Source organism: Pongo pygmaeus, chromosome 23, assembly GCF_028885625.2.
Source record: "Pongo pygmaeus isolate AG05252 chromosome 23, NHGRI_mPonPyg2-v2.0_pri, whole genome shotgun sequence".
Classification (NCBI taxonomy): Eukaryota; Metazoa; Chordata; class Mammalia; order Primates; family Hominidae; genus Pongo; species Pongo pygmaeus.
The window spans coordinates 39633156-39653671 of record NC_085931.1 but is presented as its reverse complement, the minus strand read 5'-3'; the positions used below and the strand labels follow the sequence as shown (position 1 = coordinate 39653671).

The following is a 20516-nucleotide window of genomic DNA, read 5'->3' as shown; positions in this document are numbered from 1 at the left end:
CCCAGATACTTGGAAGGCTGAAGCAAAAGGATGGCTTGAGCCTGGGAAGTGGAGGTTGCAGTGAGCCGAGATCATGCCACTGCGCTCCAGATTGGGCAACAGAGCCAGATGTTGTCTTAAATAAGTAAATAAGATGAGGACGCTGGGCATGGTGGCTCACCCCTGCATTCCCAGCACTTTGGGAGGCCAAGGTGGGTAGATAGCTTTAGCCCAGGAGTTTGAGACCAGCCTGGGCAATGTAGAGAGACCCCCATCTCTACAAAAAATTAAAAAATTAGCCAGGCATGGTGGTGCCCACCTGTGGTCCCAACTACTTGGGAGGTTGAGGTGGGAGGATTGATTGAGCCTGGGAGGTTAAGGCTGCAGTGAGCTGAGATGGCACCACTGCACTCCAGCCTGGATGACAGAGCCAGACCAGACCCTTTCTCAAAAACAAACAAAATACAGATGACAGTGTTACCGGGGGTCCTTGCTCCCAGAGCTCCCAAGATGGTGGTGGGCCACTTCCAAAATGGTGGCGGGCCACTTCCAAGATGGTGGCAAGCCTCGTGTTCTCTGACCTGGGGTTCTTGGCCTCACGGATTCCAAGGAATGGAATCTTGGGCCATGTGGTGAGTGTTATAGCTCTATTAGAAGTTGTGGGTCATGGAAGAGAACCGTGGAACCCAGTGACTAGTGTTCAGCTCGATTAGGACGAACCCAGGCACTTAGCTGTGCAGGAACAATGGCAAGCTTTTAGCCCGATCGGGAGCGGCAATGGGCGCCCCGCTGGATCAGGAGCACAGAGGACACCCTGCTGGATCCGGAGGGATGGAAGTCAGCAGCGGGTCTGGGATGGCAGCAAAACAGCAGTGGTGGATGGAAAGCTCAGCTCGAGCTGCAACAAACATGGACCAGAAGAGTGCAGTTGCAAGATTCAGTAGACTGAAATAAAGTGAAAACAGAGCTCCCATATAAGGGGAGGGGACCCAAAGGGGGTTGCCGTTGCCGGCTCGAATGCCTAGGTTTATATCCTGATCCTTGTCTCTCCTGCTGTGCTCTCAGGCAATAGATGATTGGCTATTTCTTTACCTCCTGTTTTTGCCTAATTAGCATTTTAGTGAGCTCTCTATTGGTCGGGTGTGAGCTAAATTGCAAGCCCCATGTTTAAAGGTGGATGTAGTCACCTTCCCAGCTAGGCTTAGGGATTCTTAGCCTAGGAAATCCAGCTAGTCCTGTCTCTCAACAGCAGCCAGGTGCAGTGGCTCATGCCTGTAATCCCAGCATTTTGGAAGGCTGAGGTGGGCGGATCACGAGGTCAGGAGATCGAGACCAGCCCAGCCGACATAGTGAAACCCCGTCTCTACTAAAAATACAAAAAAAAAAAAAAAAAAAAAAAAAAAAAAATTAGCCAGGCATAGTGGCGGGCGCCTGTAATCCCAGCTACTTAGTAGGCTTAGGCAGGAGAATAGCTTGAACCCGGGAGGTGGAGGTTGCAGTGAACCAAGATGGCGCTACTGCACTCCAGCCTGGGCGACAGAGCGAGACTCCATCTTGAAAAAAATATACAGATGGAAAATAAGTAGGGGAACTGGGACTTAAACCCAGGTATTAGGTAGCTTAAATAACAGCAATTTATTTTCTCACAGTTTTGGAGGCTGCAGTCCAAGCTCAAGGTACCAGCATGGTCACTTTCAGTTTCTCTTCCTGTCTTGTAGAATCTTAATTACTTCCTTAGAGGCGCCAGAACTGCAACGTATGAATTTTGGGGGACAAAATCATTCAGTTCACAACACGAGCACTGTCTGACACCAAACTCTGGGAAGACATAGTCACAAATTAGTTGAAACCTCTGATTTGTTCTGACACTATATTGGGAACTGTGTGTGTGTGCCTGTGTGTGTTGGGGAGGGCGGGCAGGAGGTGCTTCATTTGCTTCAATTGTTGGTCTGAAACTTTAAACCAAATTGGGCTGCCAACTTTTCAGCCGTCTATTAGCATACCTCCCACAGGGCTTTGTTAGGGAACACTTGTAAGGGTTCCTGGATTTAGAAGTGCAGTTAAACTTCAGATGAGAAGGGAAAGAATTTGGAAGAGAGGGGAGAAAAAAGTAAGCCCACTCACCTCAGAAGCCATGACTCAGAAATAATGTCTTTTTAATTTATTCCCCAAATCAGACATAGTTTGTTGGGAGGCCCTGCAGCCTTTCCAGCTGATGGTAACAGGTAAGGGAAAGTTTCTTTGAAGTTCCTCCAAAGATGTGGCAATGTTGATCTGATTTATTTTTGTGGTCAGATTGTTTTGGTCCTGATGATTGTTCTGAAGAAGGAATGAAGATTGTCTACACAAGTATTTCAAACCCTCATTTCCTCCTTTTTTTTGCAGAAGCACCCAATTTAATGAGGACATATGCTTGCATTGTAATTATTTACTTAAAGGACTCCTGGTGTGTTTTCAGACAATTCATTCTCGTAGTATATTGTGAGGGGTTGGAATTGTACTGATGTTCCCAAGTATCATTAAGCCCGACAGCTGCTGTGGTTACTTTGCCTTCTAAAGATCAGTGAATTATAAAATGTTAACTGAGTATAACTGGTTCGGGATTCACAAGATACACATTTTTCAACAAGGATAAGAAACTGGGATGGTGGCTCATGCCTGTAATCCCAGCAGTTTGGGAGGCTGAGGCAGGTGGAACACCTGAGGTCAGGAGTTCGAGACCAGCCTGGCCAACATGGTGAAACCCCATCTCTACTGAAAATACAAAAAAATGGCCAGGCATGGTGGCAGGTGCCTGTAATCCCAGCTACTTGGGAGGCTGAGGCAGGAGAATCACTTGAACCCTGGAGGCGGGGCTTGCAGTGAGCTCTAGCCTGGGTGAAAATAGCAAGATTCTGTCTCAAAAAAAAAAAGAAACTGCAAAGGAGCTACAGTTTCAAGTTCTTGGAGTAGTATTTAAACTTTGGTTCAGACTCCCTGTCTTTTTTCCAATTATAAACAGGCAATTATCTCCAGAGTTAAAATGTTGTTTCTTGGAATTTTTAAATTTTTTTTTAATTTTTATTTTTGAGACAGAGTCTCGTTCTGTTGCCTAGGTTGGAGTGCAGAGGCACGATCTCGGCTGACTGCAACCTCCACCTCCCGGGTTCAATCGATTCTCCTGCCTCAGCCTCCCAAGTAGCTGGGATTACAGGCATGCACCACCACACCCGGCTAATTTTTTATTTTTATTTTTAGTAGAGACGGGGTTTTTCCATGCTGGTCAGACTGGTCTTGAACTCCCAACCTCAGGTGATCCGCCTGCCTCGGTCTTCCAAAGTGGTGGGATTACAGGCATGAGCCACTGCGCCCGGCCTTGTTGGAATTTTTTAATCAGAATTTTCTGTTTGCTATTTAAATTTTCCCTGATCCAGATACTTTTTAAGTGTTTTTTTTGTTTGTTTGTTTTTCTGGAAGGGGATCAAGAACTTAAACTGAATTTCCAAAGATACAGAAGGGGAAGTAGAGCTGCACTGGGCTGAATTAGAAGAGCATGGAAATAGTGACAAGTGCATCAACTGTCCAGAGAGTAATCACAACTGCTCCACTCCACTAAGATGGAGCAGAAAATGTGGTTAGTGCTTAATACCAGATTCTTTTTTTTTTTTTTAAGATGGAGTTTTTTCCTCTTGTTGCCCAGGCTGGAGTGCAGTGGCGCAACCTCGGTTCCCTGCAACCTCTGCCTCCTGGGTTCAAGCGATTCTCCTGCCTCAGCCTCCTGAGTAGCTGGGATTATAGGCACACACCACCATGCCCAGCTAATTTTTTGTATTTTCAGTAGAGATGGGGTTTCATCATGTTGGCCAGGCTGGTCTCGAACTCTTGACCTCAGGTAATATATCTGCCTCGGCCTCCCAAAGTGCAGGGATTACAGGCATGAGCCACCACACCTGGCCTAATACCAGATTAATTCTTTATAATATTATCTACAATTTGAAATTTAGACCAAAGAGACCCTTAGGCAGCCTTGCTTGTTAGCAAACAGAATGCCCCAAGGCCACAGTACCAAAGGGGACTACCTATCTTAGGGAGGAGGGTCATGCCATTAGGAAGTTGTGGCTCTTGGGCAGAGGTTGGCAGAGCCATGGCCAAATCTGGCTCATCACCTGTTTTGTGACGTTTGACTGGCACACAGCCCTGTCCATTTGTTTTCATATTGTCTATGCTGATTTTGTGTCACAATGGCAGAACAGCAGTTACAACAGAGACCACATAGTCCAGCAGTCCCCAGCCTTTTTGGCACCAGGAAGTGGTTTCATGGAAGACTGTTTTTCCATGGATGGGGATGGTGCCGGAGGATGGTTTTGGGATGAAACTATTCCACCTCAGATCATCAGGCATTAGATTCTCACAAGGAGCATGCAACTTAGAACCCTCACATGTGCAGTTCACAATAGGGTTCATGTTCCTTTGAGAATCTAAGGCCATAGCGGATCTGACAGGAAACGGAGCTCAGGTGGTAATGCTCCCTTGTTCGCTCACTTGCCACTCACCTCCTGCTGTGAGGTCCAGTTCCTAACAGGTTGGGGACCCTTGATATAGTCCACAAAGTTGAAAATATTCACTACCAGGCCCTTTGCAGAAAAAAGTTTTTGGATTCCTCTTTGTAGGGCATCAAATTGGCCCCATCTCCACCTCTTCATCCATTAGCCTACATTGGGGTCATATTGTATCAAGTATCAGATGAAGAACTGACCACCCAAGCTCTGACTAGGCTGTGTTTCTTCCCACATGACAAACTTTGCCATCCACTAATGCTTGAGCCATAGGCTTAATTAAGATGATATAAACGGTTAAAGCTTCTCTATTCCCAATTACCAGAAGCCAGAAAAGAAATATACAAGAATTTTATTTTTCATTTATTTATTTATGGAGATTAAGTCTCACTTTATTGCCCAAGCTGGAGTGCAGTGGCGTGATCTCTGCTCACTGCAACCTCCACCTCACGGGTTTAAGCGATTCTCCTGCCTTGGCCTACCGAGTAGCTGGGACTACAGGCACGCGCCACCATGCCCGGCTAATTTTTGTATTTTTAGCAGAGATGAGGTTTCAGTATGTTGGCCAAGCTGGTCTTGAACTCCTGACCTTGTCATCCACCCACCTCAGCCTCCCAAAGTGCTGGAATTACAGGTGTGAGCCACTGTGCCCAGCAAGAACTTTATTTTTTAAACTTTAAACTATCCACAATTAAAGGGGAATCTTCTTTAACTTGATCTTTTCTTCTATATTTGAAAAGTATCTCATCTTTGTCAAAATTTCCTTGGCTTCTTCAAAGTCATCTGAAATAGACAGAGACACTGAAGTCAGGCTTCATTTCAAGCAAGAATAAAACCAACTCTGATGACTAGGGCAGCCATATATAAGTGGAGCTGTGGGGTCCGGAGGGCTCATCAATTCCTCAGTAAGACTGAGCAACGAAGAGGGAGAACATCTGGATTGTTAAGGAGACACAGGGATAAACCAAATGGGGCGGGAGTTGTGTAAGAGCATGTGTACAGGATTCACATAAATTAGAGAAGTTGATTCTCTTCAGGACAGTGCCAAGTAATAAATGGGTGGTGGAAGCTAGATGCAGGAGCTTATACCTGCTATCCCAGCATTTTGCGAGGCTGAGGCGGGAGGATGGCTTGAGCCCAGGAATTGAAGACCAGCCTGGACAACAAAGCAAGACCCTGTCTCTACCAAAAATAAAAAATAAAAAATAAAATAAAAAATTAGCCGGGCATGGTGGCACATGCCTGTAGTCCTGGCTACTTGGGAGGCTGAGGTGGGAGGATCCCTTGAGCCCAGGAGTTTGAGGTTGCACTGAGCTATGACTGTGCCACTGTACTTCAACCTGGGCGACAGGGTGAGACCCTGTCTCTTTAAAAAAAAAAAAAAAAAAGGGTGGGGGGTTGTGTTTTAAGTTTCTCCCTAACACATGTGGTGGTATACTGAGGATATGAAAGCACTGAATGCTTCCTCTATGCCAGGTGCTGAGGCACAAAGATACCCTCAGGGGCTTACAGTTCCCAAGAAAGACACCCTTAGACCAGTGATTTTCCTTTTTATTTTCCTTTTTTTTTTTTTTTTGTGAGATGGAGCCTCAGTCTGTTGCCCATGCCGGAGTACAGTGGCGTGATCTCAGCTCACTTCAACCTCCGCCTCCTAGGTTCAACCAATACTCATGCCTCAGTCTCCAGAGTAGCTGGTACTACAGGATGTGCGCCACCATGCCTGGCCAATTTTGTATTTTTAATAGAGGCAGGGTTTCACCATGTTGGCCGTGGCTGCTCTCAAACTCCTGATCTCAAATGATCCGCCTGCCTTGGACTCCCAAAGTGCTGGGATTATAGGTGTGAGCCACCATGCCTGGCCAGACCAGTGATTTTCAATTGGGGATGATTTTGCCCCCATGGGGACATCTGGCAATGTCTGGAGATATTTTTTGTTGTCACAGCTGGGAGGTAGTACTGACATCTGGTGGGTACAGGCCAGGGATGCTGCTAATAATCATCTTATAGAACTCAGGACAGCTCCCCCAAACGAAGAATTATCTGGCTTACAATATCTGTAGTGCCAAGGTTGAGAAACCCTGACTTAGATAAGTAAAACACAATGTGAAGAGTGCTAAAATGAAGATATGTTATAACCATTTGCATCATTCCAGATGACTCCAAAAATAAAATATTAAGCAAAAAAGTCACATAAGGATATATTTTATATAAAGAAAAATATGCGAGACTAAATAATATACTATTATGTACAGATATGGTTAAAACTATCAAGAAAAGCAAGGGAATGAGTAACACAAAATTCAGGAGAGTGGTTACTGTTGAAAGGAGATGTAATGGCAAAATGTCAACCAGGGACTTGGAAGGCCTTGGTCGTATTTCATTTCTCAATTTAATTTATTTAACATATTTTTTTGTTTTGAGATGCAGTCTTGCTCTGTCGCCCAGGCCGGGGTGCAGTGGCACAATCTTGGCTCACTGCAAGCTCCGCCTCCCGGGTCCATGCCATTCTCCTGCCTCAGCCTCCTGAGTAGCTGGGACTACAGGCGCCCGCCACCGCGCCCAGCTAATTTTTTGTATTTTTAGTAGAGACGGGGTTTCACCGTCTTAGCCAGGATGGTCTCGATCTCCTGACCTCGTGATCCGCCCGCCTCCGCCTCCCAAAGTGCTATTACAGGCGTGAGCCACCGCGCCTGTCCTATTTAACATATTTTTTGTATTCAAAAAATTTTAGGACTAGGTGCGGTGGCTCACGCCTGTAATCCCAACACTTTGGGAGGCCGAGGCGGGCGGATCACGAGGTCAGGAGTTCAAGACCAGCCTGGCCAACATGGTGAAATCCCATCTCTACTAAAAATACAAAAATTAGCCGGGTGTGGTGGCAGGCTCCTGTAATCGCAGCTACTTGGGAGGCTGAGGCAAGAGAATCACTTGAAACCGAAAGGCTCTGGTTGCAGTGAGCTGAGATCGTGTCACTGTACTCCAGCCTGGGCAAAAGAGCAAAACTCAATCTCAAAAAAAAAAGAAAAAAAAAATTAAGTTGTAGTAACACATGACATAAAATTCATCATGTTAGCCATTTCTAAGTGTACAGTTCAATGACATTAAGTACATTCACATTGTTGGGCAAGCATCACCACCATCCATCCACATAACTTTTTTTTTTTAATTTTTATTTTTTGAGATAGAGTCTTGCTTTGTTGCCCAGGCTGGAATGCAGTGGCATGATCTTGGCTCACTGCAGCCTCCACCTCCTGGGTTCAAGTGATTCTTGTGCCTCAGACTCCCAAGTAGCTGGGATTACAGGCATGCATCATCACACCTGGCTAATTTTTGTCTTTTCAGTAAAGACAGGGTTTCACCATGTTGTTGAGGCTGGTCTCAAATTCCTGCCCTCAGATGATCTGTCTGCCTCAGCCTCTCAAAGTGCTGGGATTACAGGTGGGAGCCACTGCGCCTGGCCTTCCACAGAACTCTTTTCATCTTGCAAAACTGAAGCTCTCTACTTATGAAATAACTCTCTATTTTCCTCTTCCTGACTCTATCCCCCCACAACCACCATTCCACTTTCTCTATGAATCTGACTACCACAGGTACCTCATATAAGTGGAATTATATAGTATTTGTCCTTTTGTGACTGACATTTCACATAGTACAATGTCCTCAAGGTTCATCCATGTTGGAGCCTGTGTCAGAATTTCTTTTTTTTTTTTGAGATGGAGTTTCGCTCTTGTTGCCCAGTCAGGAGTGCAGTGGCACGATCTCGGCTCACTGCAAACTCCACCTTCCAGTTTCAAGCGATTCTCCTGCCTCAGCCTCCTGAGTAGCTGGGATTACAGGCATTTGCCACCACACCCAGCTAGTTTTTCAGAGATGGGGTTTCACCATGTTGGCCAGGCTGGTCTAGAACTCTTGACCTTGTGATCCGCCAACCTTGGCCTCCCAAAGTGCTGGGATTACAGGCGTGAGCCACCGCACCCGGCCCTGTGTCAGAATTTCTTTCTTTTTTTTTTTTGAGATGGAGTCTCACTCTGTCACCTAGGCTGGAGTGCAGTGAGGTGATCTCCACTCACTGCAAGCTCCACCTCCCAAGTTCATGCCATTCTCCTGCCTCAGCCTCCCGAGTAGCTGAGACTACAGGTGCCCGCTACCACGCCTGGCTTTTTGTATATTTAGTAGAGACGGGGTTTCACCATGTTAGCCAGGATGGTATCGATCTCCTGACCTCGTGATCCACCCGCCTCGGCCTCCCAAAGTGCTGGGATTACAGGCGTTAGCCACTGTGCCCGGCTGGTGTCAGGATTTCTATCCTTTTTTTTTGAGTTGGAGTTTTTCTCGTCGCCCAGGCTGGAGTGCAATGGCGTGATCTCAGCTCACTGCAACATCTGTCTCCTGGGTTCAAGCGATTTTCCTGCCTCAGCCTCCTGAGTAGCTGGGATTACAGGCGCCCGCCACCATGCCGCCCTAATTTTTTTGTATTTTTAGTAGAGATGAGGTTTTACCATGTTGGCCAGGCAGGTTTCCAACTCCGGACCTCAAATGATCCGCCTGCCTCAGCCTCCCAAAGTGCTGGGATTACAGATGTGAGCCACCGCGCCTGGCCTATTGTTGCTTTTATTATTTTGAAAACACTTTGTTAGATCAATTAAAAAAAATGAAAGTTTTGATTTTGCATTTACTTATTCCTTTCTCCAATGGTCTTCCTTTCGTTATGTAGACCCAAGTTTCTGATAAATTTCCTCCACTCTAAATAATTTTTTTTTTTTTTTTTTGAGATGGCGTCTCATTCTGTCACCCAGGTTGGAGTGCACTGGCGTGATCTCGGCTCACTGCAACCTCCGACTTCCGGGATCAAGCCATTCCTCTGCCTCAGCCTTCTGAGTAGCTGGGATTACAGGCGAGCACCACCATGCCCGGCTAGTTTTTGTATTTTTAGTAGAGACGGGGTTTCACCATGTTTGTCAGGCTGGTCTCGAACTCCTGACCTTGTGATCTGCCCACCTTGGCCTCTCAAAATGTCAAAATGTGGGGATTACAGGCGTGAGCCACTACGCCTAGCCAATCAATTCTTTTAACATTTTTTTTTTACAAAGCGGGTCTCCTGTCAACAAATTTCCTTTTTTTTTTTTTTTTTGAGACAGAGTCTCGCTCTCTCACCCAGGCTGGAGTGCAGTGGCCCCATCTCTGCTCACTGCAAGCTCCGCCTCCCGGGTTCACGCCATTCTTCCGCCTCAGCCTCCCGAGTAGCTGGGACTACAGACGGCCACCACCAGGCCCAGAAAATTTTTTGTATTTTTAGTAGAGACAGGGTTTCACTGTGTTAGCCAGGATGTTCTCAATCTCCTGACCTTGTGATCTGCCAGCCTCAGCCTCTCAAAGTGCTGGGATTACAGGCATGAATCACCACACCTGGCCCAGTTTTTTTTTTTTTTTGAGACAAAGTCTTGCTCTGTCACCAGGCTGGAATGCAGTGGCATGATCTTGGTTTACTGCAACCTCCGCCTCCCGGGTTCAAACAATTCTCCTGCCTCAGCCTCTCGAGTAGCTGGGATTATAGGCGCACCACTGCGCCTGGCTAGTTTTGTATTTTTAGTAGAGATGGGGTTTCACCATGTTGGCCGGATGGTCTTGATCTCTTGACCTCTTGATCCACCCGCCTCGGCCTCCCAAAGTGTTGGGATTACAAGTGTCAGCCACCGTGCACAGCCCAAATTCCCTCAATTTTTATTTGCCTGAGAATAGCTTCATTCCTCCTTTAGGTATTTTTTTTGTTTGTTTTGAGAGGGAGTCTCGCTTTGTTGCCCAGGCTGGAGTGCAGTGGCATGATCTTGGCTCACTGCAACCTCAGCCTCCCTGGTTCAAGCAATTCTCCTGCCTCAGCCTGTTGAGTAGCTGGGACTGTAGGCACACGCCACCACACTCAGCTAATTTTTGTATTTTTAGTAGAGCTGGAGTTTTACCATGTTGGCCAGGCTGGTCTCAAACCCCTAACCTCAAGTGATCTGCCCACCTCACCCTCCCAAAGTGTTGGGATAACAGGCATGAGTCACCGTTCCCGGATCACTTTTTTGATATAGTTTGTTTCTCTAGAAAGGCAGAAATGTTGATTCTTTTTTTTTTGAGATGGAGTGTCGCTCTGTCGCTCAGGCTGGCGTGCAGTGGCACGATCTCAGCTCACTGCAACTTCCGCCTCCCTGGTTCAAGTGATTCTCCTGCCTCAGCCTCCCAAGTAGCTGGGACTACAGGTGTTGTGCCACCACACCGAGTTAATTTTTGTATTTTTAGTAGAGACAGAGTTTCACCGTGTTAGCCAGGATGGTCTCAATCTCCTGACTTCGTGATCTGCCCGCCTTGGCCTCCCAAAGTGTTGGGATTACAGACATTAGCTACTGTGCCCGGCCAGAAATGTAGATTCTTAAAGGCATTTTTTTAAAGGCAGAAATGTAGACTCATAAGTATTTCATATCTCCCTATATAGCTATCATAGGAAGGTATATAATAGCTAGTTATTGAATGAATGGCTATGCCTCAGTGCTTGAAATTTCTTTCCATATTTAAGAAAGTCAAGAAAAGAAAGTACCTTGTTCAAAAGCACTGCTCACATTGTCAGTAAATTCTTTCTGTTTAGCTGAAAAAGAAAACCATTCTGTTAATTTTTCCATTGAAACAGACTCATAATATGAAGACAATACTTAAACTTTGTAATCATGCTGGTTTGAACACAACAAAGGAGGAAGTTTGTATTCAAGGGTAAGGCTTCATAACCTTTGTCTCTGTGTGTACCATGATGGCAGCTGCTGTTTAGCACAACTCTGGTTGACCCTAATAACACTGTTTTTCTACCCATGAAAGGTCTAAGGAGCAATCACCAAGGCTTATAAAATGGCTATAGAATCAGTAAAACAAACAAACAAACAAACAAACAAGGATATACTTTGATTATACCCACGAAACAGTTTGGGTCTTCGACATTTCAGCAAGGTGAACATTAACATGCTGGGAACACCTATCAGTAAAGCATTACTGAGTGTTTCCGGCAACCACTTGCAAACTGTATAGCCTCTCAGGAAAATGAAAACATTTACATCCTGTTGTGTCATAAGAGAGAAGATGCCAAACAAAATAAAGCAGCAGCTATCTCATATTTCTTGTTTCCTTGTTAGAAAATGAGGAATTTTCCAGTAATCTCATTTTCCAGATATAAATAGTGTCAGTCATTTATACGGTGTCGTCTTTCGAAGCACTGTCAAATACATTATATCCCTAAGGTAGGAAATGACAGGTATTAGGGGAATTGTCCCATGGATGATGAGTGGAAGAGCTGGGAACAGAATCCAAGTCACTTGATTCCCAGTCCGGTGTTTGAAACTCATCTCTCAGGTAGCAGTGTGGTGTCCACAAAAGAACAACAGACTAGGAACCTGGAGGTTCTTAAGCCCTGACCCTAAAATTAACTAGCTCTATGCCCTTGAACATTCATTTTACCTGGGCCATAGCAGATACCTGGTAGGAGAAAATTTAGGAATTAACCTAAATTAAGGTCAGTGAGCTGCTCAAAGTCAAATGTTTACTACAGGGCTAGAATAAGTGTTTTTTTTTTTTTTGAGACGGAGTTTCGCTCTTGTTGCCCAGGCTGTAGTGCAATGGTGCGATTTCGGCTCACTGCAACCTCTGCCTCCTGGGTTCAAGCAATTCTCCTGCCTCAGCCTCTGAAGTTGCTGGGATTATAGGTGTGCGCCACCATGCCTGGCTAATTTTGTATTTTTAGTACAGACAGGGTTTTGCCATGTTGGTCAGGGTGGTCTTGAACTCCTGACCTTAGGTAATCTGCCCATCTCAGCCTCCCAAAGTAATGGGATTATAGGCATAAGCCACCACACCTGGCCTAAAATACATGCTTTTACATGCTTTATCTCATTTAACTTGATCCCCACAACAACCAGTACTAATATTATCTCCATTTACAGATGAGGAAATTGAGGCTTAGAGAAATGAAGTCATTTGTTCAAGGTCACACAAAGTCAGTAGCACGCTGCTCTCACTCCAGACCTTCATGCTGCCCTGCTATCTAAAATTGGGCAGCTGAGCCCACTGACTGCAAATCCTGAGTTTCTCTTATCTCTATAACCCAGCCCTAATGCTGTCAACGTATCTCCAGCTGACAGTCCCCTCACCACAAATTCTATATTACTGCTTTAAACGTCTTTTCTCATTATTGTTTGCTCATTTAGTAAATACTTACCAAGTTCCTTTTAAACTATAAGTACTTTTCTGTGAGCTGAGGATGTGAGGGAAGCAAAAAGTAGACATGATTTCTCCTGCAGAACTTCCAGTCTAATGAGGGAGGCTGATATTGATCAATTAATGTCACATAGAACAGTAAAGTTATAACTGTGATTAGTCCTACAAAAGAAATAGCCGCTACTAATAGATAGCTTAAAAAGGGCTTCTCTGAGGAAGTGATGATTGCCTTCAGATCTGAAGAAGGAGGGGTTAACTTAAATGGGGTGGAGGAGAGGAGGGTTTCAGGCAGAAGCAACAGGCCCTAGGGTAGGAGGGTGCCCAGTATAGATGAGGAACTGGAAGTGGTCATTGTGGCTGGAGTGGAGAAGGCAAAACAGAGAGAAGCAGAGGCCACGGCATCCAGGGCCTGTAAGGGATGCTAAAGAGTTTTAGAGCAGTGAGAAGCCACTTAAAAGTTTTTTTGTTTTTTTTTTTGAGACGTGTTTTCGCTCTGTTGCTGAAGCTGGAGTGCAATAGTGTAAACACGGTTCACTGCAGTCTCCACCTCCTGGCTCAAGTGATCCTTCTGCTTCAGCCTCTCGAGTAGCTGGGAGTATAGGCATGAGCCACCATATCTGGTTAATTTTTAAATTTTTTATGGAGATGGGGTCTTGCTATGTTGACCAGGCTAGTCTTGAACTCCTGGGCTCAAGTGATCCTTCCACTTCAGCTTCTCAAAGTGCTTGGATTACAGGCGTAAGCCATCACACCTGGTCAATTTAAATAAAAAATTTTTAAATTTTTTATGGAGATGGGGTCTTGCTATGTTGACCAGGCTAGTCTTGAACTCCTGGGCTCAAGTGATCCTTCCACTTCAGCTTCCCAAAGTGCTTGGATTACAGGCATAAGCCATCACACCTGGTCAATTTAAAAAATACTCTAATCAAGAGTAGTGATTAGATTTGGGTTTTGGCTGGGCTTGGTGGCTCACACCTGTAATCCCAGCACTTTGGGAGGCTGAGATGGATGGATCACCTGAGGTCAGGAGTTTGAGACCAGCCTGGGCAACATGGTAAAACCCCGTCACTACTTAAAAAAAATAGAAAAATTAGCCAAGCATGGTGGCACGCACCTGTAGTCCCAGCTACTCGGGAGGCAGAGGCAGGAGAATAGCTTGAACCTGGGAGGCGGAGGTTGCAGTGAGCCGAGATCATGCCACTGCACTCCAGCCTGGGCGACAGAGCAAGACTCTGTCTCAAAAAAAAAAAAAAAAAAAAAAAAAAAAAAAAGACTTGGGTTTCAAAAAAGATTCCAGTGACAGTGAAGGGATTTGTTAGATGGGGCCTGAAGGTACGCACAGACCAGTGAAAAGCTACTGCAGTTGTCCAGGTGAGAGTGAATGGTAGCTAGGAAAAGGCTGGTGGCAGTGAAAGTAGAGATGGGTGGATGAATTTGAGGCAAATTTAAGTCAGCTCTTTCAGACATAATAGATTGACTATGGGCATAAGGAAGAAGAAGGTTGTTAAGGCCTCCTCAAAATTTACACTTGTGCAACTGGTGTCACTCTCTTAGGGAACACTGGAAGAGGAACAGATTATTATTATTTTTTATTCGGAGTCTCACTCTGTCACCCAGGCTGGAGTGCAGCGGCACGATCTCGGCTCACTGCAACCTCCGCCTCCCGGGTTCAAGCGATTCTCCTGCCTCAGCTTCCCGAGTAGCTGGGACTACAGGCGCGTGCCAACACGCCTGGCTAATTTTTTGTATTTTTAGTAGAGACGGGGTTTCATGATGTTAGCCAGGATGGTCTTGATCTCCTGACCTCGTGATCCGCCTGCCTCGGCCTCCCAAAGTGCTGGGATTACAGGCGTGAGCCACTGTGCCCAGCCTAAGAGGAACAGATTTTTTTTGGGGGGAAAGGTGGGGAGTGGATTCACCTGGGAATTCCATTTTGGGCACAGTTGACATATATAAACTCCAAGAAGGCACAGTCTTTCTCGTTCCATTATGTATCCTCAGTGTCATGCACAGTGCCTGACATTTGTAGTACATTACAAATATTTGTGAAAGTACATAACTGAATATAGTCTAACAGAGAACCTTGGAATCTTTTCTATGTGGAATGGTTAATTTTATATATCAACTTGGCTAGGCTATGGTGCCCAGTTGTTTGATCAAACACGAATATATGCCAGGTACATTAAATCACGCCTGTAATCCCAGCATTTTGGGAGACTGAGGCAGGTGGATCGCTTTGAACCCAGGAGTTTGAAGCCAGCCTGGGCAACATGGCAAAACCCCATCTCTATAAAAGACACAAAAAATTAGCCAGGCGTGGTGATACACGCCTGTAGTCCCAGCTATCCAAGAGGCTGAGGTGAGAGGATTGCTTGAGCTCATGGGTCAAGGCTGCAGTGAGCTGTGACTGCACCACTGTGCTCCAACCTGGGTGACAGAGTGAGACCATGTCTCAAAAAAACAAAAACCAACTAGTTTAGATGATCCTGTGAAGGTATTCGTAGATGTAATTAACATTTATAATCAGTTGACTTTAAGTAACGGATGTTACCCTACATAATGTGGGTGGGCCTCATCCAATGAAGTAGAGGCATTAAGTGCAAAAACAGGTTTTCTGGGAAGGAATTCTGTATCAAGACTGTAACATAGAAATCCTACCTAGACTTTCAGCCTGCTTATCTACCCCTATAGATTTTATTTTTTTTTTTTGTGACAGGGTCTCACTCTTGTCACTCAGGCTGGAGTACAGTGGCGTGATCTCAGCTCACTGCAACCTCTGCCTCCCGGGCTCAGATGATTCTCCCACCTCATCCTCCCGAACAGCTGGGACCACAAGTGCGCACCTCCACGCTTGGCAGATTTTTTTTTTTTGAGACGGAGTCTCGCTCTGTCGCCCAGGCTGGAGTGCAGCGGCACGATCTCGGCTCACTGCAAGCTCCGCCTCCCAAGCTCAAGCGATTCTCCTGCTTCAGCCTCCTGAGTAGTTGGGATTACAGGTATGCGCCACCATGCCTGGCTAATTTTATATTTTTAGTAGAGATGGGGTTTCTCCATGTTGGCCTGGCTGGTCTCGAACTCCCAACCTCAGGTGATCCACCCACCTCAGTCTCCCAAAGTGCTGGGATTACAGGCGTGAGCCACTGTGCCTGGCCTACACTTGGCTGATTTTTCTGTATTTTTTTAGAGAAGGGGTTTTGCCACGTTGCCCAGGCTGGTCTTGAACTCCTGGACTCAAGTGATCTGCCCTTCTCAGCCTCCCAAAATGCTGGGATTATAGGCATGAGCCACTGCGCCCAGCCCTACCCTATAAATTTTAGATGTGTCAGCTCCCACAATTATGTGAGCTGATTGCTAATTCCTTAAAATAAATAACCTTCCTTTTTTTTTGAGACAGAGTCTCACTCTGTTGCCCAGGCTGGAGTGCAGTGGCCTGATCTCCACTCACTGCAAGCTCTGCCTCCCAGGTTCACACCATTCTCCTGCCTCAGCCTCCCAAGTAGCTAGGACTACAGGCGCCTGCCACCACACCTGGCTAATTTTTGTATTTTTAGTAGAGACAGGGTTTTACCATGTTGGCCAGGCTGGTCTTGAACTCCTGACCTCAGGTGATCCACTCGCCTTGGCCTCCCAAAGTGCTGGGATTATAGGCGTTGAGCCACTGCACCCGGGCCATTATATACTCTTTATGCTCATTTTTCACTTATCCGTGGACAAGTGTTCATAACAGCAATGAAATACATTTGGTGCTATTTTATCTTTCACCTTTGACAATGGATTCAATCTCTTTCATGGCAGCTTCACTTTCAGCTTCTGCGAGTTTTTCATTGATTTCCATTATTTCCATGAGGAATTGCCTGTCCATTTCATAATCTGTCCTTTCAGGAATCTCTATTCCATGGAGCTTTAGCTATTGGGGCAGAAAGCAAGAAAAATAAGTTGAAGAAACTATGGGCAGAGTAATGTAAATCCTACTCATCCGTTAGGAAATAATACTACTAATAGAGAAAACTGGAACTGTCCCGATAATGAAAGACTAAGGGGTATCAAAAGCTTGGACTGAAACAGAAATGCTGGGATGGGATTTCCACTCGTGCTACCCAAAACTATGTGACCTTGGGGTGATCTTGGGGTAGTCATTCCTCCACTCAGAGGTTGAACTAGATGTTTGTAAAGATTCTATTCAATTATAAAATTTTCTAGATTGTAAGATACTTTTTTTTTTTTTTTTTTGAGACGAAGTCTCGCTCTGTTGCCCAGGCTAGAGTGCAATGGCGTGATCTCAGCTCACTGCAACCTCTGCCTCCTGGGGAAGCAATTCTCTGCCTCAGCCTCCCGAGTAGCTGGGATTACAGGCACCCGCCACCACGCCCGGCTAATTTTTTTGTATTTTTGGTAGAGGCGGGGTTTCACCATCTTGACCAGGCTGGTCTTGAACTCCTGATGTTGTGATCTACCCGCCTTCGCCTCCCAAAGTGCTGGGATTACAGGCGCGAGCCACTATGCCTGGCCTCTTAAGATAGTCTTGAGAGGAAAAAGAAAAAACAAAACAGAAAATGACTCTTAACTAAAAGCTACCATCATCAAATCCTTGAAATTCATAGAAAAAAGCTAGAAAATCACAATTTAAAAAATGCAGTTGAGGCAAGTAATATTCACAGAGAAAATTATACTTGTGCTCTGAGGCTAAATACTACTGGGTCCCTGGACTTTTTTTTTTTTTTTTTTTTTTTGAGAGGGTGCAGTAGTACAATCACAGCTCACTACAGCCTCGACCTCTCGGGCTCAAGTGATCCTCCTGCTTCAGCTTCCAGAGTAGCTGGGACTACAGGTGTATGCCACCATGCCCAGCTAATTTTTGTATTTTTTGTAGAAATGGGGTGTCATCATGTTGCCCAGGATGGTCTTGAACTCCTGGGCTGAAGTGATCTGACCATCTCAGCCTCCTAAAGTGCTGGGATTACAGGTGTGAGCCACCATGCCCAACCTCAAGCACTCTTCTGCTGAATAAAGGGGACGCGGCTGTCCTACGCCATAAAGAGCATCAGGACGTCATGCACAGAAGGGTTGGGAAATCACCTTACAAGGTACAGTCCTCTGCTCAGTGGAGCCAGGAGGGTCTTATAGGCATCATTCACCAGGGTCGAATGCTTCTCTGAGAAGTCCTTTTCAGTCTGTTAGTGGAGATGAAGACAGTACTATTACCATCCAAATCACAAAGTGTTTTTTTTTTTTTGACAGAGTCATCCAGACTGGAGTGTGCAGTGGCGCAAACTCAGTTCACTGCAACCTCCACCTCCCGTGTTCAAGTGATCCTCCTGCCTTAGCCTCCCAAGCAGCTGGGACTACAAGCGTGTGTCACTGCACAAGGCTAATTTGTATTTTTAGTAGAGACAGGGTTTCACCATGTTGGCCAGGCTGGTCTCGAACTCCCGACTTCAAGTGATCTGCCTGCCTCAGCCTCCCAAAGTGTTGGGATTACAGGTATGAGCCACTGCACCGGACCCACAAAGTTTTATAATATTCTGATGGGCAGACACCTAAGGAAGTGGTTAAGTAGAACTGGTGTAGGATGAGGTGTCTTTACATTCAGCTGATAGGTTTTAAGTTATCTGGGAAGTCAGACAAAAGCTGTGAGTGAATGGCAGCTCTGGGTCTGCCAGGCTGGGGTCAGACTGCCATGGGGCAGACACAGCTGATTTTCCAGCTCGGTCCCTGATAATCACATAACCACAAGGCTACTGCCACTCAGTGTGCACACATATTTGGGGATTATTGGCGTTGGCCAATAAGCTACCTGAGACCTCTGGCTGAAGAAATCTGGGTGGACAAGACGCTGCAGTTGCTGGTACCTGTGCTGGAGCTTCACAGTATCAACTCTGAAGGAACGGTTGCTGGAAGGAAATTGGGAGATTAAATTTATGCAACAAATATTTAAAGGTTTGTCTACCATGAGCCTGGTTCTTGCTCTTATGGGGAAGATGCAATAACATATAAACAGATAATTTCAAAAAGTTGTAGGTCCTACGAAGGGACACAGAACAGAGTCAGAGAGTGTAGCAGATGCAGTGGACAAAGAGATGACACTGAACTGAAATCTGAATGATGATGAGTAATCAAAGATCAGAGGAAAGAGATATCCAGGTAGAATCGCAAGAGCAAGGACCTCGAGGTGGGAGCAACATGGGGATGCCTGAGGAACTTAAAGATCAGTGTTACTGTAGCCTCTCATACATGTTCAGTGACTGGTGGGGGCAGATCCCATAGTTAAGGGAAAGGGACATTCCTAAATTACACAGACAAAGATTCTTTGCCTGGCCAAACTTTAGTCAGATTTCTGAACCTTCTCCTAGGCCCAGATGTATGCTTTCTTGTAAAATCCAGTTTTGGCAAATAATCTTGCTAAGACAGTTTAGCTAGAATCCTCGATCCTCATATTTTTGATCATCCTAGATCTCTGATCAGATTCTTCATCCTCTACTATCCCCTAGGTGGTGTCTGAGCAGCCTGGCCTGTCTTCAGCAAGAATCCTGTTAGGTCGGTTTAGCCAGAATCCCGTTTACTCTGCTCCTTGGCTACAAATTTCCTTCTGCCCATGCTGTTTTTGGAGTTGAGACCAATCTCTCTCCCCAACTGCAAGACCCTATTGCAGTGGCCCCTCTACAAGATGGTCTTGAAGAAAGTTTTTCTGGTACTTGAACAAGTGTGACTGAATCATGTTTTCTTTAATACCACCCTATCTTTTCCACGGCCCAGGTCCCTTCATCCCTGTCTCTCCCGGTTTAATTCAACCCCTTTCATATTCTACTCCCAGAGTCTGTCCTATTTCCTTACCAGTTCAGCTCTATCCACACTGCCCCGTCTCTCCAAGATCCTCAGCCTCAGGGGGAAAAACCATTTATTGGACCCTCTCCCTCCAATTCTCACTTTTCCCTCAGGCCTCGCCCACAATATTAAGCTTTTCAAGCTTTACTCCCTAATCTCGGACCACACTTCTGCAGTCCTTTCTTAAATACATCAACCCAACTTTAAACCTTTCTGACCCTATTCATTAAAGTCTTCCAGTCTCCCAGGCCCTGCCCCTCAAGTACCCTTTCCTCAAGTTCCGCCCCTCGACTTCTCCTTCCCTTTCCCGTAGGTACCGCCCCTCAAATCTCCCTCCCCTCTAGCCTCGGCCCCCCTATTTCCTCTAACTTCAGCGCCCGCCCCTCCAGTCCCGTTTGTCTCCCTTCTCCACACCTCAACGCTGCTTCCCTCAGTCCCCGCCTCTCAATTTCCTCCTGAGAAATCAAGACATTTCTCTCACGCCTGCTCACTAGACCTCCGCCCCCCCATCAGTCCCGCCTTCTCTTCCGCAAGCCAGATCCGTCCTCCCCTCTCGCACGCCAGACCCCGACGTCTCTCTCGCCCGGGCCCGTTTCCCGAAACCGTCGCTCGTACCAGTCCATAAGGCTGAAGTAGTCTCGAGTGGGGTCAGGTGCCTGCAGCGCTCGGCACTGTGGGCAGAAGAACCTGTCCTCCCGCCCGGGGCCCCATGGGCCGCCGCAGTTCCAACAGCTGGGATAATTGCTTGCCGCCTGCGACGCAGCATCGCAGCTTAGCGGTCTCCTTCTGGGAACCCCTGTCGGCCAAAACCCCCACACCCGGAGCAAAGCCCCGGCTCTCCCCCGCCACATCTGGCCGGCGGCCTATCTAGCCGTGGTCACTCGTGGGGAAAAGCAAAGAGAGCGTCCAACCAGACTAATGCTACTGATTGGCTGGGGAGTC

General features: G+C 46.2%; 1 protein-coding gene across 4 annotated transcripts; it reads right to left on the bottom strand.

Annotated features, from left to right (window-relative positions):
* Positions 1 to 538: 538 nt before the first annotated feature.
* HSCB (HscB mitochondrial iron-sulfur cluster cochaperone) lies at positions 539 to 20512 on the bottom strand. Of its 4 annotated transcripts, none has more exons than XM_063662680.1 (6): positions 20190 to 20512; positions 18547 to 18643; positions 17834 to 17923; positions 16515 to 16659; positions 11092 to 11139; positions 539 to 877 (listed from the first exon to the last, which is right to left on the bottom strand). In XM_063662680.1, the coding sequence occupies exons 1-6, from the start codon at positions 20423 to 20425 to the stop codon at positions 774 to 776; spliced, it is 720 nt and encodes a 239-aa protein (XP_063518750.1). In that variant the 5' UTR covers positions 20426 to 20512; the 3' UTR covers positions 539 to 773. The 4 variants fall into 4 exon arrangements, with proteins under 4 accessions (XP_063518750.1, XP_054325820.1, XP_063518751.1 ...); XM_054469845.2 differs by lacking the exon at positions 539 to 877 and adding an exon at positions 4857 to 5297 and having other exon boundaries at positions 20190 to 20508; XM_063662681.1 differs by lacking the exons at positions 539 to 877; positions 11092 to 11139 and adding an exon at positions 11150 to 13652 and having other exon boundaries at positions 20190 to 20511.
* Positions 20513 to 20516: the final 4 nt, after the last annotated feature.

What these genes read in the sequence shown, in the direction of transcription:
- HSCB (XM_063662680.1), bottom strand. Translation starts at nt 20,425, where the DNA reads ATGTGGCGGGGGAGAGCCGGGGCTTTGCTCCGGGTGTGGGGGTTTTGG. An exon ending in TCTTCAGCCAGAGGTCTCAG is followed by an intron (nt 17,924 to 18,546) that starts GTAGCTTATTGG and finishes CTCCACTAACAG; the next exon opens with ACTGAAAAGGACTTCTCAGA. An exon ending in TGAGCAGAGGACTGTACCTT is followed by an intron (nt 16,660 to 17,833) that starts GTAAGGTGATTT and finishes CTGCCCCAATAG; the next exon opens with CTAAAGCTCCATGGAATAGA.